We start from the raw sequence: 16,872 nt of genomic DNA, 5'->3' as shown, positions 1-16,872 counted from the left end.
GAGATCGACAAATCAGCAATTCGGTAGATTCCAAGAATAGCTTCTATATCATCTCCTGGATTAGTGGATGCCTTAATCAGGGGTAGTGAACTCCTTTGACAGATTGCTACACTTCCACCTCGTCTCCCAATTCTATGAGCAGCCAGCGTGTGATAGCCAAGATTTGAGGTGAAGGCAGCAATTTCCATTTCATCTCTGAGCCAGGTTACAATCAGAATGACGAAGTCGTACTCTGAGCAGGAAAGCAAATCAAGTAGGCCATCTAGTTTGTTTTTGACACTCCTGATTTTTTTTGTAGGAAACATCGAATGTTTACTTCGACAGAAGGTTGTACTATGATGTGATTACTCTTGGAACATTATTTGCTTTTCACATAATGATCTGAAATCTCGTCCCGGGATCGATGTCGCGTTCGATGTGCTCTCTTACTGGATATTCTGACTGGAATGGGATCGGCCCAATGTTCGCTCGTCATCTCCACGTTAGACATCCATAAGTTGCACCTGCTCTCGGATATAATTTGGGAGACTCCGCTAGAGAGGATAGGTAACTATACTGGTGTAGTTATGCATTGTTGTGGAATGGGGTTCGGGCTTGATAAGTTCTTGGTCTTTGGTGTCCCATAGTATGCATTACCAACAGACCTCTGGGCCAGTATTCGGCATTGAGATTTTGTTGGTAATTAGGCCCATCAATCTGAATCCTAAAGGAAGCATAAGACGGATGCTTGGTATTGATTTTGAAAGGCTTACCGGGTATGCCTAGTTCCATCAACAGAGCCTGAATTTCTTCCACTTTTGCCAACGGATCCAGCCTGCTAATGAAGATATTTGCATGAGTATTGCTGGTGGCTTGGCGATCTCGTATTCTCAGGCTAGTGTTAACTATTCTAGTGCCAATCAAGGTTGTTTTTCTGTTTCTGGAATACCGTTGGCGTGGGGATGCTTGCTTCGGTTGAGGTCCAGGCATCTGGCATTGCTGTGCTCCATTCATGCCTGCAATGTCAGAGTTTCGTTGATTTTAGCATGGCGCCATAGACGCTGTCTTTAGAGAGTGTAACTATATCCGTTTCGGGTAGTAGCGATGACTCAGGTGTGGGAGATGGGCGTTCCAGTGGGCTAGGACAAGGGAGCCTTTTACTTATACAGACCGTGGAAAAAGTATTGGGCGTTTTGAAGCAAAGATTGCTTATTAAAGATATGTCTAAAGGGTAAAAATGAAGAAAATTAAATTAAAATAGTAAATTAAATAGATTTTTTGTATTGAAATATAGCACTTTTTTAAAAAAAAAAATATTCATTACCCAAGTGGTGAAGGAAATTACAACAGCACAGGAGTTTGAATCTACCATACCTCAAACCCCTGAAACAGCTACAAAATACGGTATTGTTTGTAAAATTGACAAAATGATTAGTTGTACAATTTTTTGGATTAGGTGATGGTAGAGGGATATAAAGAGAACGTTTATTTTTTATGCTCGTTTAGTTTTTTTTTTTTTTTTTTAATTTAAAAGTGACATTATTTTAAGATTCTTCTCTTGGGCTGTGTCATCTTCGATCACTTCCTTGTCTGTCAAGTCTTTTTTTATGAGGTCAATGGTGACTTTCTTATACATTCAGTGGCTAGGAATTTAAAAACCTTTTGTAATTGACCTACACAGATAATTAAATGCGAGGCATACAAATATAATTTGATACGTGTAACATGAAGTTTCTTGCCGTCAGACACCTGCTATCCGCTTTCCTATGGCTTCTTAATCGATCCGGTCTTGGGAAACGCAGTTCATCATTTCGATTCTCAGAAAGCTGTGATTATTGGAGTACGTTTAACAAGAGCCACAATTTTGAAATCATAGTAACTCATTGATGTTTCAAAGCCAACCATCTCAGAGGAATACAGATGACTGGAAGCCGAAAGGTGAATGCAGCTGTAGTAGTAAGAAATGCGACAGAATACCTGTACTCCAATAGTGCCTTATACACTTCAAATAAAGGACACGAACTTTTTTCTTTTAGAAAGAACACTTATGAACCATTCAGAATGTATTCAACTTGAATTATGATGAAATTTAAAAAAAACATGTCTAGAAAACATACACCTGGGCAATGATATCAAGAACATTTTCGCGATGTTTCCTGAACTGAGCATTAATTTGATTTTATTCGCAAAGATTCAGGGTCCAAATGGTAAAAAAGTAATACTATACGTTTTTCCAAAGGTAAAATTTCAATATGTATTGATAAAGCGAAATCTTCAATCTGTGACAATTTATTTATTTATTTATTTTTTTGTTGGTTCTTCTCGTCTCGTACAAGGTATTCAAGCGAATTAACAATGTTGAAGGAGTTTTACCAAATATCAGTAGTCAAAACATTTACCCAGTCTTTTTGAATAGAAGCATTATATGTCTGTCACTATGCACTGAAAATTTCCACTCAGGATATGTGAAAATTCATAATAAGTACAAATAAATGTGCTGTAAAATTTGCAGTAAATAGTTTAAAGAATGAATGATTCTTGAGAAACATCTGCAACTTCATAATAAGGAGAGTCATTTCAGTTAAAATTTTTATGAGAACTGCGCACAGAGATGATATCGTAAAACACAACTCAGAACATATTAAGGGGAAGCCAATCAGATGTTCAACCCATGCTCAGAAATACTCAATGAATGGAAGTCTTAAAATTCATCTCAAAGTTCATTTTGGGTGAAAGCCTTTTAGTTGCTTAACTTGTGGCAAGAGTTTCTTATGCAAAGGATATTTCATAAAACATCTACGAGTTCATAGTTCGAAAAAGTCTTTCACCCATTCAAATTTGTCACCAGGAGAAATGCCCAAATTATCTCAGACAACGTACTTAAAATACCGTTCATTTGCTCAATCTGTGAGAATTTCTCCCAGAGACGAAACCTCAGGGCCCAAATCTTAGTAAGTAGTGCAGAAAATCTCTCATGGGTCGTTGCACCCTTGTGAGATTTTCTGTCTGAGAAGAATTTCTATCAGAGAACAATGTTTATTCTGTGAAGAACCACTCAGGTGTCAAATTTGTGAGAAGTTTTCATATTGTACAGAATTCAAAGGCCATCACTGGGAAAAATCCATTGAATTGGCTAACCTGCAAGAAAACAACTACTAATAAGGAGGTCTTAGAAACCATATCAGATTTCATACTGGAGAAAATCTTTCAGCTGTCCAACAAGTGGAAATTTCTCAAGGAGTGCAAAACTCACATGCTGCCTCATGATCCATAGTGGGAAAAAACGTTACAAATGTAATTTGCAAGCAAAAGCTCCAGAGAAACCGTTCAGCTGTCTACAGAGTAGTAAAAAGTTCTCCGAAAAGGAAGTGTAATACTGCGTCTCAGGTTTCATATTTGGATAAAAGTTTCAGGAATCCAATTTGTGATACTTCAAATTCACCTCAGAGATCACACTAAACAAAGGCTTTTCTGCTGTTTGAGATGCGAGAAAACGTTCTCTCCTTAAACGTATCGGAAACCATTTAAGAGTCACATTAGAAAAAAAAAAAAAAAAAAATTCAGCTTTGCAATCTGGGAATGAGTTCTTTCAGGAAGATCACATCTTAGACGGTACTGAAGAATAGACTTGCACCTATTGGTGCAAGTCTATTCTTCAGAACCGCCAGAGGAAGTCTCAAAGTTCATCACGTAGAGAAGAAACCTTTTAGAGTGAAAAGATCTCAATAAAAAATCTCAGAATTTCTAGGGATGCTCTAGGAACCAAATTCTTCAGTTTTGAAATCTGGATTAAACAGAATTAAAAATCGATGTCTGGATTCATAGTAACCAGAACATTTTGAGCTCTCCAATTTGCCATGAAAAGTTTTCAACATTAAAATTACAATAACAAAAACATGCTTAAAGACGTATGACCTAAGGGGACAATTAGTGCCATTTCTTTGTTGCATTTCTCTTAGGTGTTGTTTTGGTAATAGCGAGGGTAGCCTCTGCGGACGTAGCTTATGGCCGCTCCTGGAACAGATAAGTTTTTTCTGATTTATTTTCTGTTTTATTAGCTAAAATTGGCATATTAACTTATTTTCTAGAGTAGCTTTATATTCCTAGTTACGATACTTAGTTTAAAGTGACTTAGATAGAGATTTTGTAGGTATTACTTACTATCGGTAAGGGTATCAAATCCACGTTTTACAAGTTGCAGCTCCGTTGAACGAGAGGTTTTTTTTTTAACCAAATTTAGCCGATTTATTAACCAATTGTTATATCAAATTGTTTTCTGTAAGTAGCTAGTCAGGATCCTTAGTTTATTCTGTATTGAGACAGCAAGATTTGGAAGTTAATCGATACTTAAGTGTCCGTAGATTTACCGTTCGTAACTTGCCGTCATTGTTACGCGATACAAAATATCTCGAACTAGATAGCATAAGCTTAGTATAGTGTTGTACGTAATATAATAATAATATAATATAATATAATATTGTCAATTAATCAGTAAATCTATTACTCTTGTTGAATTTCATTGTCAATTAAATTGTACTTTTAACTATATACATATAACGACTTAGATTAAGTAACAAATAATTAGCAATAATAATTAATTAATACTTAACTTGATACGGAAGTTATATAAAGAGATTTCGTAGATAACACTCGATACTGAAACATAAATATAGCTTTATAACTGTGTTAGGATACAAGTTTAGGGTTTTAATTTTGTACTGAAATTGAAATTTTATTCAAATTAAATCGAAATCGTGACTCAGACCAGAGCAGCAAAGCAAAAAGCTCAAGATAATGGGAGTGCTGTGGCTCAGAGGAGAACTGAGTTGGGAAGATGCCCTCTGAATCACAGCCTTCTAAAATGCATTGCTTGCTTGATGTCTCTGGAGCAGTCGGGTACGGGACATGATACTGCCATGGGGGATGTCTTTGTGTGTGGGCGATGCAAGGAGTGTAAGGAAATCAGGCGAAAACTCAGCATTGTTATGGGCCTATATGAGAGCTTGAAGGACAGGGTGGATGCCCTCGAAGGATTAAAAATGAGGGGCCCATCAAGCTCTCAGCTGATCACATCAACGCCGGAGCTTGCACTTGGGCCTCACACAACACAGCGGCAACCCCCAAGGCAGAATGCGCTGGTCCCAAAGGAACTAGTAGTTGTTGGTGATTCTATTGTCAGGGAAACAGGAAACATGCTTTGTAAAAAGGATAGGTGGAACAGGACCAGGGTATGTCTGCCAGGGGCAAAGGTTGATGACGTTGTAGAGCAGATATCATCTTTTAGGGGCACAAAAGGTGATATAGTTGTACACGTTGGCACTAATGATATTAAGAGTAGGAGACCGGCGGATTACTTAACTAGTACAGGTCACTGTTGAAAAAAAGCCGTGAATTAGGGTTGAATGTGAAAGTGTCTGCAATTCTGCCCAGACACGATAAGAAGGAGTATATGATGAGAGCCTTGGCGATCGATGCGGCACTGCAAAGATTGTGCGAGGCTCAAGGGGTAGAATTTTTTTCAATCTGTTCTGTACTTGTTAACATGAGAGACTGCTTCTACAGTGATGGGATACACTTAAATAGAAAGGGTGCAAGAATGTTTTCTGATGCTATCGAGGCAGTGTTGAGTGGGTCGGAAAACTGCTAGATTGAGGGGGATACAAGGACTAATAGATTAACAGTAGCCACTGGCAGAGGTGAAAGGCATCCTTGCATTGCTTCTGTTGGAATGAGCAGCAGCCTGCAAAATAAGATTCAGGATATTTCAGAGACTACTGGGAGTAATTGTGGTACAAGTAAACACATGGGTTGTGTTAGGGTAGCTAAGAAAAAGAACAGGTGTAAGTATACTTGCATGTACACCAATGCTAGGAGTTTGGTAAATAAATTTGATGAATTTGTGGTATTGCTCAAACATCAAAGGCAGATATTGTTGGGATATCAGAGACGTGAGATCAAACAGATATAAGGAATGCAGAAATGCAATTTGGGGAGTAAAACGTCCACAATAAGGATAGACAGGATAGGAAGTAAGGAGAGGTATAATGTGGGATTTTAATTTCCCTGATATTGACTGGAATTTGTGGGTTGGTCACTCACACACTAACAAGGCTTTTGTGGATTTATTGGATGATTGTTTTCTACATCAGCATGTTCGGGAGGCAACTAGAGGGAGGAATACTCTTGATTTGATTATCAGCAGTGATTCTTCATGCATTAAGAATCTGCAGATACAGGAACCACTAGATGGCAGTGATCACAGTGTGCTGAAGTGGGATTTACTCGAGGAGGTAACTACCATCAGGGGTAAAGGGAAGGGTTATTGCTTTCGTAAAGGCGACTACGATGGTCTGAGACAGTATTTAAATTCTATACAGTGGGACCAACTGATGATGTTACCAACAGCAAACTCAAAATGGGAAGCATTCAAAGAACTTATCTTGGAACCTACTAGGCTGAACATACCAACTAAGAAATATTGTTCAAGGTTTAGGCCTAAATGGATGTCAGATGAACTAATGAGGCAGATGGCAGAGAAGAAAAATGCAGGGGATACATACAAATTAACACATGACACAGAAGCCTACGATAGATACAAGTTGATATGCAACCAAGTTACAAAGGAGGTTAGGCAGGCGAAGGCAGATTATGAGAAATCCTTGGTAAGGAATGCAAAGTAAAACAGCAAAGAGTTCTTTACTTATGTAAACTATAGAAGGAAGGGGATCAATCAGATTGGTCCACTTGATATTGATGGGTCAACTGTTGATGATCCTGCTCAGGTAGCTAACAAATTAAATGAATATTTTGCATCGACATTCACACATGAGGAGTTATTCAGCGAGGGGAATGCCAGAGGTGTTCTAGCAGTAAGCTACAGAATCTTGAAATAACTGGGGGTAAAGTGGAGGAGAAACTGTTGAAGATAAACACAAGAAAGGCACCCGGGGTGGATGGGATCTATCCAGTTATATTAAAGGAGGCAGCAAAGGAAGTAAGCAAACCCTTAGCCATAATTATGAGAGCTTCCTTGGACTCAGGGGAGGTACCCATAGACTGATAATGTGCAAATATGACCCAATTCACAAAGGAGGATCAAAGGCTGACACAAGTAATTATAGACCTGTGAGTTTAACTTCTGTTGCAGGAAAATTACTGGAGGCACTGGTTAAAGAAGCACTGCAGGATCATCTTGACAAGGTTTTCGTTATAGCTCAGCCCAGTATGGTTTTGTTAAGGAAAGGTCTTGCCTGACCAATTTGATTGGATACTATGATGTAGTCACAAAAGAATTGGATGCAGGGAACAACTTTGATATTATATATTTGGATCTTAGAAAGGCTTTTGATACTTTTGCACATGGAAAGCTGCTGCACAAAATGGAGCAGTGTTGCATTGGTGGCAAATTGTTTCTATGGATAAAGGGGTGGTTGAGTGGCAGAAGACAGTGAGTGTTAATTAATGGACACTGCTCATTGTAGACTAATGTTATTGGTAGAGTCCCCTAGTGTTCAGTCTTGGGTCCATTGATGTTGTCTGTATTTATAAATAATATTGATAATGGTATATCAAATTTAATGTCCAAATTTGCAGACGATACAAAGTTGGCAGGGTTGCTAAGGACACTACTGACACTATGCTGCTGCAACAGGATCTGGGAAGGTTGAGCAGAAGGGCTGAGAGGTGGCAAATGAAGTTTAACCTTGAAAAACATAAAGTACTACATATGGGAAACAGCAACCCCAGATCAACGTATCTGCTCTGTGGTACTACACTGACAGTGGTAGAGAATGAAAAGGATCTGGGGGTAATTGTGCAGGCGGATATGAAATTCTCCGGACAGTGCAGACGGGCTGCAAATGTAGCTCATGGTGTCTTATCAATGATATACAGGAATTTTTCCAGCAGGGATAGGGAGGTGATTATTCCATTGTATAAGGCAATGGTCAGGCCGTACCTTGAGTACTGTGTATAGGTCTGGAGGCCTCATTTCAAGAAGGATGTAGGGCTACTGGAACGAGTACAGAGAAGGGCAACAAGGTTAGTGAAGGGAGCGAAGGGTTGCTCTTACGAAGAAAGGCTTAAAGTTTGCAAATTAGAGTGTCTGGAGACTAGGCACCGGCGAGGTGATCTGATAGAGGTGTACAAAGCCTTGAATGGTTTTAGTATGCTCAATGCTGATGGGATACTGACTGTTGCTCAGAATATTCAGCTGAGAGGGCATATATTCAAATTGAGGAAAGACAGATGTAGGATAAATGTGCGGAAATTTGCCTTTAGCCAGCAGGTATTTGTTTGGTGGAACAGAATTCCATCCCTTGTTGTGGAAGTTGATAGCCTAAATAAATATGAGTCTCAGCTGGACAAGTATTTCGTACGAACGGGGGGGGTGAAGTGGAAGGTTTTTTTTTTTTTTTTTGGCTGATGCTGCATAATCTTGCTTTCTTGCATCATATGCCTCTACTAATGCTAATGCTAAATGAACCCAGCGGTTTGGTCGGCGCTTAGGCGTGCGCCTTGTTCAGTTTTTTGGGATTATCAAGCAGTTCTTCAAAATATTATTTCGATAAAATATCCCAGGCGCTTTTAATGAGAATAACCCTAAGACAAAATTATTTTCGAGTGAGCTCCATCTTTGCAAAATGACAACACACCTCCTCACTAATATCAGGAAATACTATTTCAATACCGTTTCTATACAATAATGATTAATTTGGCATTACTGTACACGGGTACCATTAATATCCGAAAAGTCGTCCATCGATATTTGCTTAAGATCTGTTCAAATACCACGAGCGAGAAACGGAAGTACGGTCTTACAGTTTGGAAGAAACATAAATACTCTATTCACCCTCGTGAATACAAGACGCTGAAATCAATGGGGGTCACACATACCTGGTGGGGGGAATTTATATGTATATTTTTTTGAAAAGTAAGGCCACTTTGATGAGAATAGTATTTTCTTCTGCACACCACGTTATTTAGTTCAACGACACCTCTCAGTAACGTATCATTGTTCTCGTTGCATCATTTTAAAAATTTCGGAGTTTTATAAGAGATACTTTTATCGCTGTTTTTATTAAATTCAAGATTTAGTTAATAGTGAAGAGTCTCCGAAAATGGTACACTCTTTACTCTTATTGTAGGCCTATATACAATTTATAATAGGTTATAAAAAAACAAGAACGATCATACAAGAATGATAAAAAAAAACATCCAGAAATTCTGGACCATTTAGAGATGCGTCTAGATGTATCAGAGGTCCCAAGGTTTGGCAGTTGAATACATCCCACGTCATTACCGACCGTCCAAATGCCTAAACAGTTCATTGTTCATATGACGGGTGCAGAGCTTCGCGCAGTTTCCTCCACATACGCATCCTCCAGTTTCCTCGAAATAACTGGAACAGGACTCTTCTGACCAGGAGATCCGCTTCCAAGGTGCAGTGCCCTTTCAACCAGTTAAGATATAGCGTCCCTTGTGGTGGTTTTAGCAATTAGATTCTGGTGGTACAGCAGCTCCCATAACCTATTGCACCAAATGATCATTTGAATGTTTTGGTGGAGGCGTTTCTGGCACCTCCGCGATAGAGCGATCGATACGTCAGTCAGCCGCTATCATCCCTCTTTCGAAGTCGGTTAACTCACTAGGTTAATCCATAGTGACATCGAATTACCGTCCACTAGTGAGAGGGGTGACAGCGTTGTGTTAGCCAAGAACCAGATATTCCATAAATTCTCTCCTTTTAGAGTATTCTGGTGGAAGAGAGACAAGCAATATCAAACAAGTAACTAGCGGCAATATTTGGCAAAATATTATGGGAATGTTTTCCTAGTAATCCACTTGAATACTTATATCGTCACTTTGAATGCTAAAATCCAATGTCTGTTGTGACTTATCAGGTACACCTCTCTATCCAAATGGCACAGATGTGTTCCAGCACAATAATCCGCTGTGCCACGTTGTCAATACTGGTCGAGTTTTGTTTTTTTTTTTTTCCGAGCACGAAAGTGATTTCCAGGGGCTAAGGTCGCTGTCAGATATGAATTACATTGAACATTCCCAGGATTGGGTTTATCGGCAATTCAGAATTTGAATCCTGTGCCATGAACTGTGGCGGAGAGTAGGACGCAGTTCTACCAAGTAATTTCTAAGCCTTTTATCCCACTCAGTGTAATACTTCATAAAATATGTGAAGTCATCTTTACAGATTATTAAATCAATGATTGGATTATGGACTGGGACTTAGTGTTTTATTTTTAGTAGTATTGTTGTTCTTACATTATTACTAATTGGGTGGATCCACCCAGCGACGTGTATTACTACCACGTTCACAGGGTGGCTGTTATGTGTGGTGCTACTGTAGATCCAGGAACCCTGACTATCGTACAGGTTTTCGGGATTGCAAATTTCTGGAGTTCCTTGTATATGTTTTCTGGGAGACCTGGTGCTGCTAGGGTCTCTGGCACCATACAATTAGCACTATACAGTACGTTCGGCTGTTATGTTCCGGCTCTTCAAGTAGCATGATATCTTCTTGTTTATGCAACTTGTCATAATCTTGTATATCGTTGGGATACAACTGATAGGCCTGTCTGGATTTTGTTGGGTCTCTCTGGGGTTATATTTATAATATTAAGTTTTTAATCTTGCTTTTAATTTTAGAATTATATCAGTACTCTCTTTTTATGAATATATACATTTCAGGACATTTCAAGTGAAGACATAACCAATTCAATTTGCATTGGACTACGTGTAATTCAAAATCTTTCATATGAAATGAGAAAATTCCCAAATAAAAAGAATTTCAATTATATAGTGTTTTTTTTTTTTTTTGTTTTTGTTATTGTAATGCTAACTCAAATAATCATCTAAATGAAAGTATGCTAAATTCCTTTTGTTAAAGAAAAATAACTAACTCAGCAAAAAAAAAAAAAAAACAGTCAAAATTTAGTCTCAGAGAATTGTCTTCCAAATTTTTTTTATTCATTCCAGATTCTTTGTATTTCTGTGAAGTGTATAAAAAAAATTATTAGTGCCTCTGCTTCGCAAGGGAAATGATGTGATGCAGAGTTCATAGAATGCCAGACATAAACAGTAAATAAATAAAGGAAAAGAATTAAATTAAAATTAGAACAGAAGTTAAAAGCAGTTCAATTCATTCATTACATTGAAACCTAAAAAAAAAACAGTTGAGATCAGTCAAATTGAGAGATGTAATTTTATGGAGTCAAAAAAGTAACATTAAAAATATAATGGCCAGAAATTGCATAAAAATGCAGCCTTCAAGGATATTAAGATGGCAGTGATGTGTGCCATTTGCAATAAACATTAATAAATAAAGAATTTTATTAAAGAATCAGAGCTGCAGGGTTCAATAACTTCCACGATTTTAGTATATTAAAAACTAAGAGATTGCTTTTTAATATAATTATCCAACTGAACCCAGTAGAAACTGCAGCCATTATCAACCCACTGCAGGATGGAAGCCTCCTCAACAATTCTTGCTGAAGGAAAATGGACCATAATCTGTCACGCTTGTCCTGTCCGGGTTTGTAGATCGACCGTATTTAGTAGTCAGGGGCTTGAACCCTGGTCGACTCAAAGAGCGTGTTTTATTGCACTCCGCTCCTGACCACTCTGCTACGGAGGCCACCCTAAACCCACTAGTGTAAATAAAAAGTCTGCGCTTATTAATGTCTATTGCAAATGACATCTTAACCTCCTCCTAAGCTACATTATGGATGTTTGGCCATGAGTTATAAAAATATTAAAATTTTTTACTAACTAAATAATTTTATCTAGGTGAAAACAAGTAAATTTCCATATTTTACCAGAGAAATGAATAGAAAGTACAAGTGGGGAGGAAAAAGAAAATACCAGAGGTTGAAAACGTGGTATTTGAACCGCGGAAAGAGAAAATGGTGGTATTTCACGTTACAACACGGCTCCTTTGCATTTTTCCCGAAACCTTTACTTATGGTTTGCTATTCATCCGCCGTTATTATCGTTTTGTTTTTGGATTGGAATAACAATACATTATGAAAATTATATACTAATATTCTGCGAATTCATATATTGTCCAACGAAATAAAAAAAACTTTAGAAAATGTTCCAGCCTGTTTCTATGCCCTGAAAGTGGGGCCTCCACTTTGTATGCGTTTTAACCTGTGGTCGGAATTGCTATTGTCGTCTATGGCAGTGTCCACTTTGTATGTTACTACTCTGTGCCGTCTGTAAATAGGGCAGATTGCCTCCAGCCTATTGTCGGAAGCAATAACGAGTCACATTACATCCATTAACACCAAGAACCACCAATGAAGGAGAAGGACGCAATGGAAGAGGGAGTGTTTGTTTACATGTAATATAGACAAAGCGGTTCAGTTTCTGAAGAAAGAGAGCAGTGCAGAAGTGATTTTGAAGCCCTTGTAATGGCATCTACGATTTTTCTTAGAATTAGTCACTGAATGTTACGGTGAAAGAGTTTTGTGATTTGCCAGTTATTGAGATGACACATAACAGTCGATGGATGTGAAAGGTAAGAAATTGAAATTAAATGGAATAAAACAGCGAGTTGCATGGTTCAAGTAAAGTATAACGACGAAGTCGAACTTTATTCTTTATTATTTTCTGTAATAGATTTGGCACTTAACGTAAGTGTAATTTTGGAAAGTTTTAAAGCTTTGAACTAAAAATCGATATCAACGCGATAAATGTGTTGAAATCTCATCATTTATTATTATTCTTGATATTTTTAGATATTCAGCAGTGTAAGAAGTGCATAGTTGATGCTGAATATTTAGTTAAAAATTGAGATTTCATTAATTGTTTCTAGATCCCATTTTGTACGCATCATTTTCCTTTTTCTGTCTGTTTTCTTTCGCTTATATTATTTATGCTTTTGTCTTTTTCTTCTTTTCCATTTTTTTTTTTTTTTTTTTTAGGACGATTATTGCCCAAAGATTTTTCTTAATAATGAATGCAGGAGGAATTGTCACTGTTCTAAACAATTCCACTGGTAAAGGGGTTAAATTCAAACTGAAGGCATCAGGTTTAGATCAGTTTACTTTTAGCAAGCGAGTCTTTGATAACTGGAACAAGTTGCCCTCTCAGGTAGTTGAGGCTGAAAGTTGGAATAAATCCAAAGGTTAACTGAATACTTCCTGTGTGAGGAGGGATGCTTATAATTTCTGTTTTTTTTTTTTTTTTTTTTTTTAACTTGTGGATGCCCGCATTTTCTCAGACTACTGTTGCCGAAATCCGAGAAAGGTAAGAAACCATCTGCACCATCAGTACTCTTGTGATTAATACAGAACTTCTGTAAAAACCAGAAAAGTGTTGTATATGTAGTTTTGTGTCGGGTTCTGATCTGGCTTCTGGGCCGCAGAGTCCCAAGTGGAATTCCACGTTGTCCGCCACCACCGCTGGGAGGTGAGCCAGGCTGTCCACAGTTCTCTCTGTCAGGGATCGCTTGAGCTTACTGACAGAGAACAAAAAAAAAAAAAGAAAGAAAGAAAGAAAGAGCATTATTGAGGAAGTTAGCTGAAAGATATGGGTAAGATGGCGTCAACTGCGAACACTGTATTTTCTTCGCTTTAAACGTTGAATTAACGCAATGCTGTTTTTCCTTAGGCTAGCGGGGTAAAGAAAAGCAAAGAATAACGATACCTTCTTTGCCTTCGTCAATTTAGAAAAGGCTCTCCAAGAAAGGAATTATGTCAATCCCTTCAAAATATTTCAGTTGATCCAGAGCTTATGGAACTGATTAGGGCAACGTTTCCCAAACTTTTTTAGTCACCGAACACTTTATTCTCCCTTTTTTTTTTTCGTTTTCATCTCACTTTCATTTCTTTTACAAAACACATGACACAAGTTTAGTGGAAGCCAAAGAAGATCCCAGGGCTCACATCTTGTGAGTATGGGCTTGGTCCTCAGCTGGCATCATAATTCTTTTCTTTTTTTGGTTTATTTGTGATTTCCTTCTCTCTCTCAGTGTAATTCAGAAATGTTTCCTTTGGCTGGTACACCATAAGCATTGCGTTAATTCAGACCTTTAAAGCGAAGAGAAAAAACGCCTTTTATCTCTTCCTCCTCCTTGCTTTTTACTCCCATCTTTCAGCCAACTCCCTCACTAATGCTGTCTTTATTTATTTATTTGTCCTCCATCAGGAAGTTCGGGCAATCCCTGACAGAGAGCAACCAGAGTACCGTGGACAGTCTGGCTCATATCCCAGTGGGGGTGGCGGACAAGGTGGTGTTCCACTGGTGGGTCTGAAAATATAAATTAAAAATTAACAATAATTACTTATTTCCTTTATAGTTTAATTTTTAAAATGAAATTCTTTTATGTAGTCAGAAATTTTTTTTTTATTCTTTCTGAAAACGAAAAAAATAAAAATAAAATACTGCGCGCGCACGTTGTGCCTAGCCAGTGTATAGTGAATGGAGCGCATGCTCAGTGAAGTCGGAACTTCTCGGTCAGAATAAATGGACCGGCAGATACGGAGAGTGTCGCGCATGCTCGGTGTCAATTCCCAGCACGTAGACTGTGGCAGACACAGCAACAATCAGGAAGTGTTGCGCATGCTCAGTCAAGTCGGAACCGCTCGTCATAATACGATTCACGAAAGTTCCGATCTGCTGTGACTCACTACACAAACGTTCAGGATTACCTTTTTTTGTTTGTATAAGGTTTTAAATGGTGAGTGTACACAGCAAAAAGGGCAGGTGCAATAGAAGCACGGTATGACTTCCTGGGGCAAAGATATTGTAGAGCAGCGATCGTCTTTTAAGAAGAGAAATGGTGATTTCGTTCTACAGTTACAATGAATTGATCTTTCTTATTCACGCTCTTGTTTTTCTTAAATAAATAAATGAATTCTTTATTGCTAATAAGTACAGGACATGTACTAGGGACAATAATACTCAACACGGCGACATGGCCAGGAGTTTTACATTTTAAATGAAATTATAAATGAAATTAATTGGCAAAAAGGAAAAAAATACCGTTACATGGAAATTATGAGTTACAAACATGTAAATTATAATAATGAAAAATGAGGACTAAACGTCATATGGAGGAAATTATCCCAGGTCCACAGATGGAATCCACTCGAAGAGCATGTGATGGTATTTGTAGTCCGTAGCCAATTTCTGAAGGTCAACTCCAAGACGGGGGAATGCCTGGGCAGGTAGGAACCGACTACACAGTTTCAACCGGTTGTTTTTGAGGATTAGTGTGGGCTCTGACCTCAAGGATGGCAGAGGATTGTGCCACTGACAGAAATCCCAGATGTTTGGGGCGTTTATCACTCCTGTGTACATTTTTACTGAGGTCATTAAACGCCTGCTGTCAATTAACCTCCGGATCCTGGGTACATTTAGCTGCTCAGCCATGTCAGTTGTTCTCAATTGAGGGGGTCGGCGATGTTTATTTGTGGCCCATTTCAGGGTCCAGTATTCACACGAGAACACCGGTTTTTGAAGTGAAGGCGACGCAGATGCCCAAATTTCAGCAGCGTATAAAATAGCCGGATAAACAGTGGCTTGAAGATATCTGGTAGTGGTTGCGGCATCGTTGGAATGAAGTAAGTGTTGTTTCGCTTTCCAGCGTAGGGTGTTAAAACGCTTCCGGAGGTATTCTGTGTGATCATTAAATTTCAGCGTCGGATCAAAATAGACCCCGAGATCTTTATGGCGGGTAACCACTGGAATTAGAGTACCAAAAACTGAAGGTTGAATTATTGTTGGTTGCTGTTTCAATGAGTAAGTCATTATTGCAGATTTTGACGGGTTAAGGTTTGATCCAAACATCTTCAAATAAGTTGAAAAAGTGGTCAAGTTCTCTGTGATGGAAGACGTAATTTCCATTGGGTTTGCAGACGGTGGGATTAAGGTAAGAAACTTTATATCGTCGGCATATATTAGAGCATCATCACGATGACTCATGAAAGGAATCAGAATCGCTGAGAAGAGAAGGCCAGACAGGACACCACCTTGAGGGACTCCTGCATTAATTTTTCTTGTAAAGTGGGTTTTCTTCAAAGTGAGGTGGACACTTCTATTCTTCAATAAAGCGGTGAGGAAAGCTAGTAGGTCTCCATTAATCCTGAAGAAGAATTGCAGGAGTCTGAGAAGGGCTGTGACGTCTAGGCTGTCAAAAGCAGCTTCAATGTCAGCGTACACTATAGCTAATTCAGATTTAGTTTCGAAGGCTTGAAGAATTGATGTCTGTGCGGCCATGAGGTTTGTTATGGTGGATCTATTTTCGACTGCGAAATGGAACTGTTTCGGCTTCTGTGGCATCAGCTGTTGGTTTAATGCCGGAAGGAATACCTTTTCTAGAAGTTTGAGGAGGGTGGAAGAAGTTGAGATTGGTCTGAAATCTTTTAGGCTTGTTGGTTCAGTGGCCTCACAGAGTATTCATTCCACTGAGCAGGGAAAACTCGTGTGGAAAGAATAGAGTTGTAGATTGAGAGTAATGCATCTAGGATATAGGGGCTAAGGCATTTAATTATGAAATGAGGTATCTTATCACGGCCTGCGGTACTAGATGGTCGCAGGGAGTTAATAGCATATATCAGTTGCTGTCTTGTGATGGAAATTATGGAAAGGTCATCAGTAGGAGCAAACTGGGAGTTTGGAGAGGAATTTCAGCAGAGGCGGAATTGGTATTGAATCTTGAAATGTAGTCCATCAAATATTTCTACTGTAAGTTAGTCCGTACTTTGTTTAAGCACTCCCCTCCTTTTCTTCTTGTCTTAATATAAGCTTAACATTGATGTATAGAAGACCATATACACTTCTATTCTTCTAGTTTAATAAGAAAAAAACCAGATGTTTCAGACAATATAATTTCTATACTGATAAAAGGAGTGTACGTTTGGAAAAATT

At 38.4% G+C, this 16,872-nt stretch overlaps 1 protein-coding gene across 1 annotated transcript in view; it reads left to right on the top strand.

Moving 5' to 3' along the window:
• Positions 1-13,204: 13,204 nt before the first annotated feature.
• Positions 13,205-16,872, top strand: part of LOC150079723 (uncharacterized) — a 58,947-nt gene continuing 55,279 nt past the window's right edge. The window contains exon 1 of the mRNA XM_090383190.1: positions 13,205-13,248. Within this exon, the coding sequence (XP_090239316.1) occupies positions 13,205-13,248 (44 nt within the window). The remainder of the gene's footprint in view (positions 13,249-16,872) is intronic.

The sequence above is a fragment of the Mastigoproctus giganteus genome, chromosome 10, assembly GCF_048544385.1.
Source record: "Mastigoproctus giganteus isolate SK-2022 chromosome 10, ASM4854438v1, whole genome shotgun sequence".
Taxonomy (NCBI): Eukaryota; Metazoa; Arthropoda; class Arachnida; order Uropygi; family Thelyphonidae; genus Mastigoproctus; species Mastigoproctus giganteus.
This window is presented reverse-complemented; position numbering and strand designations above follow the sequence as displayed.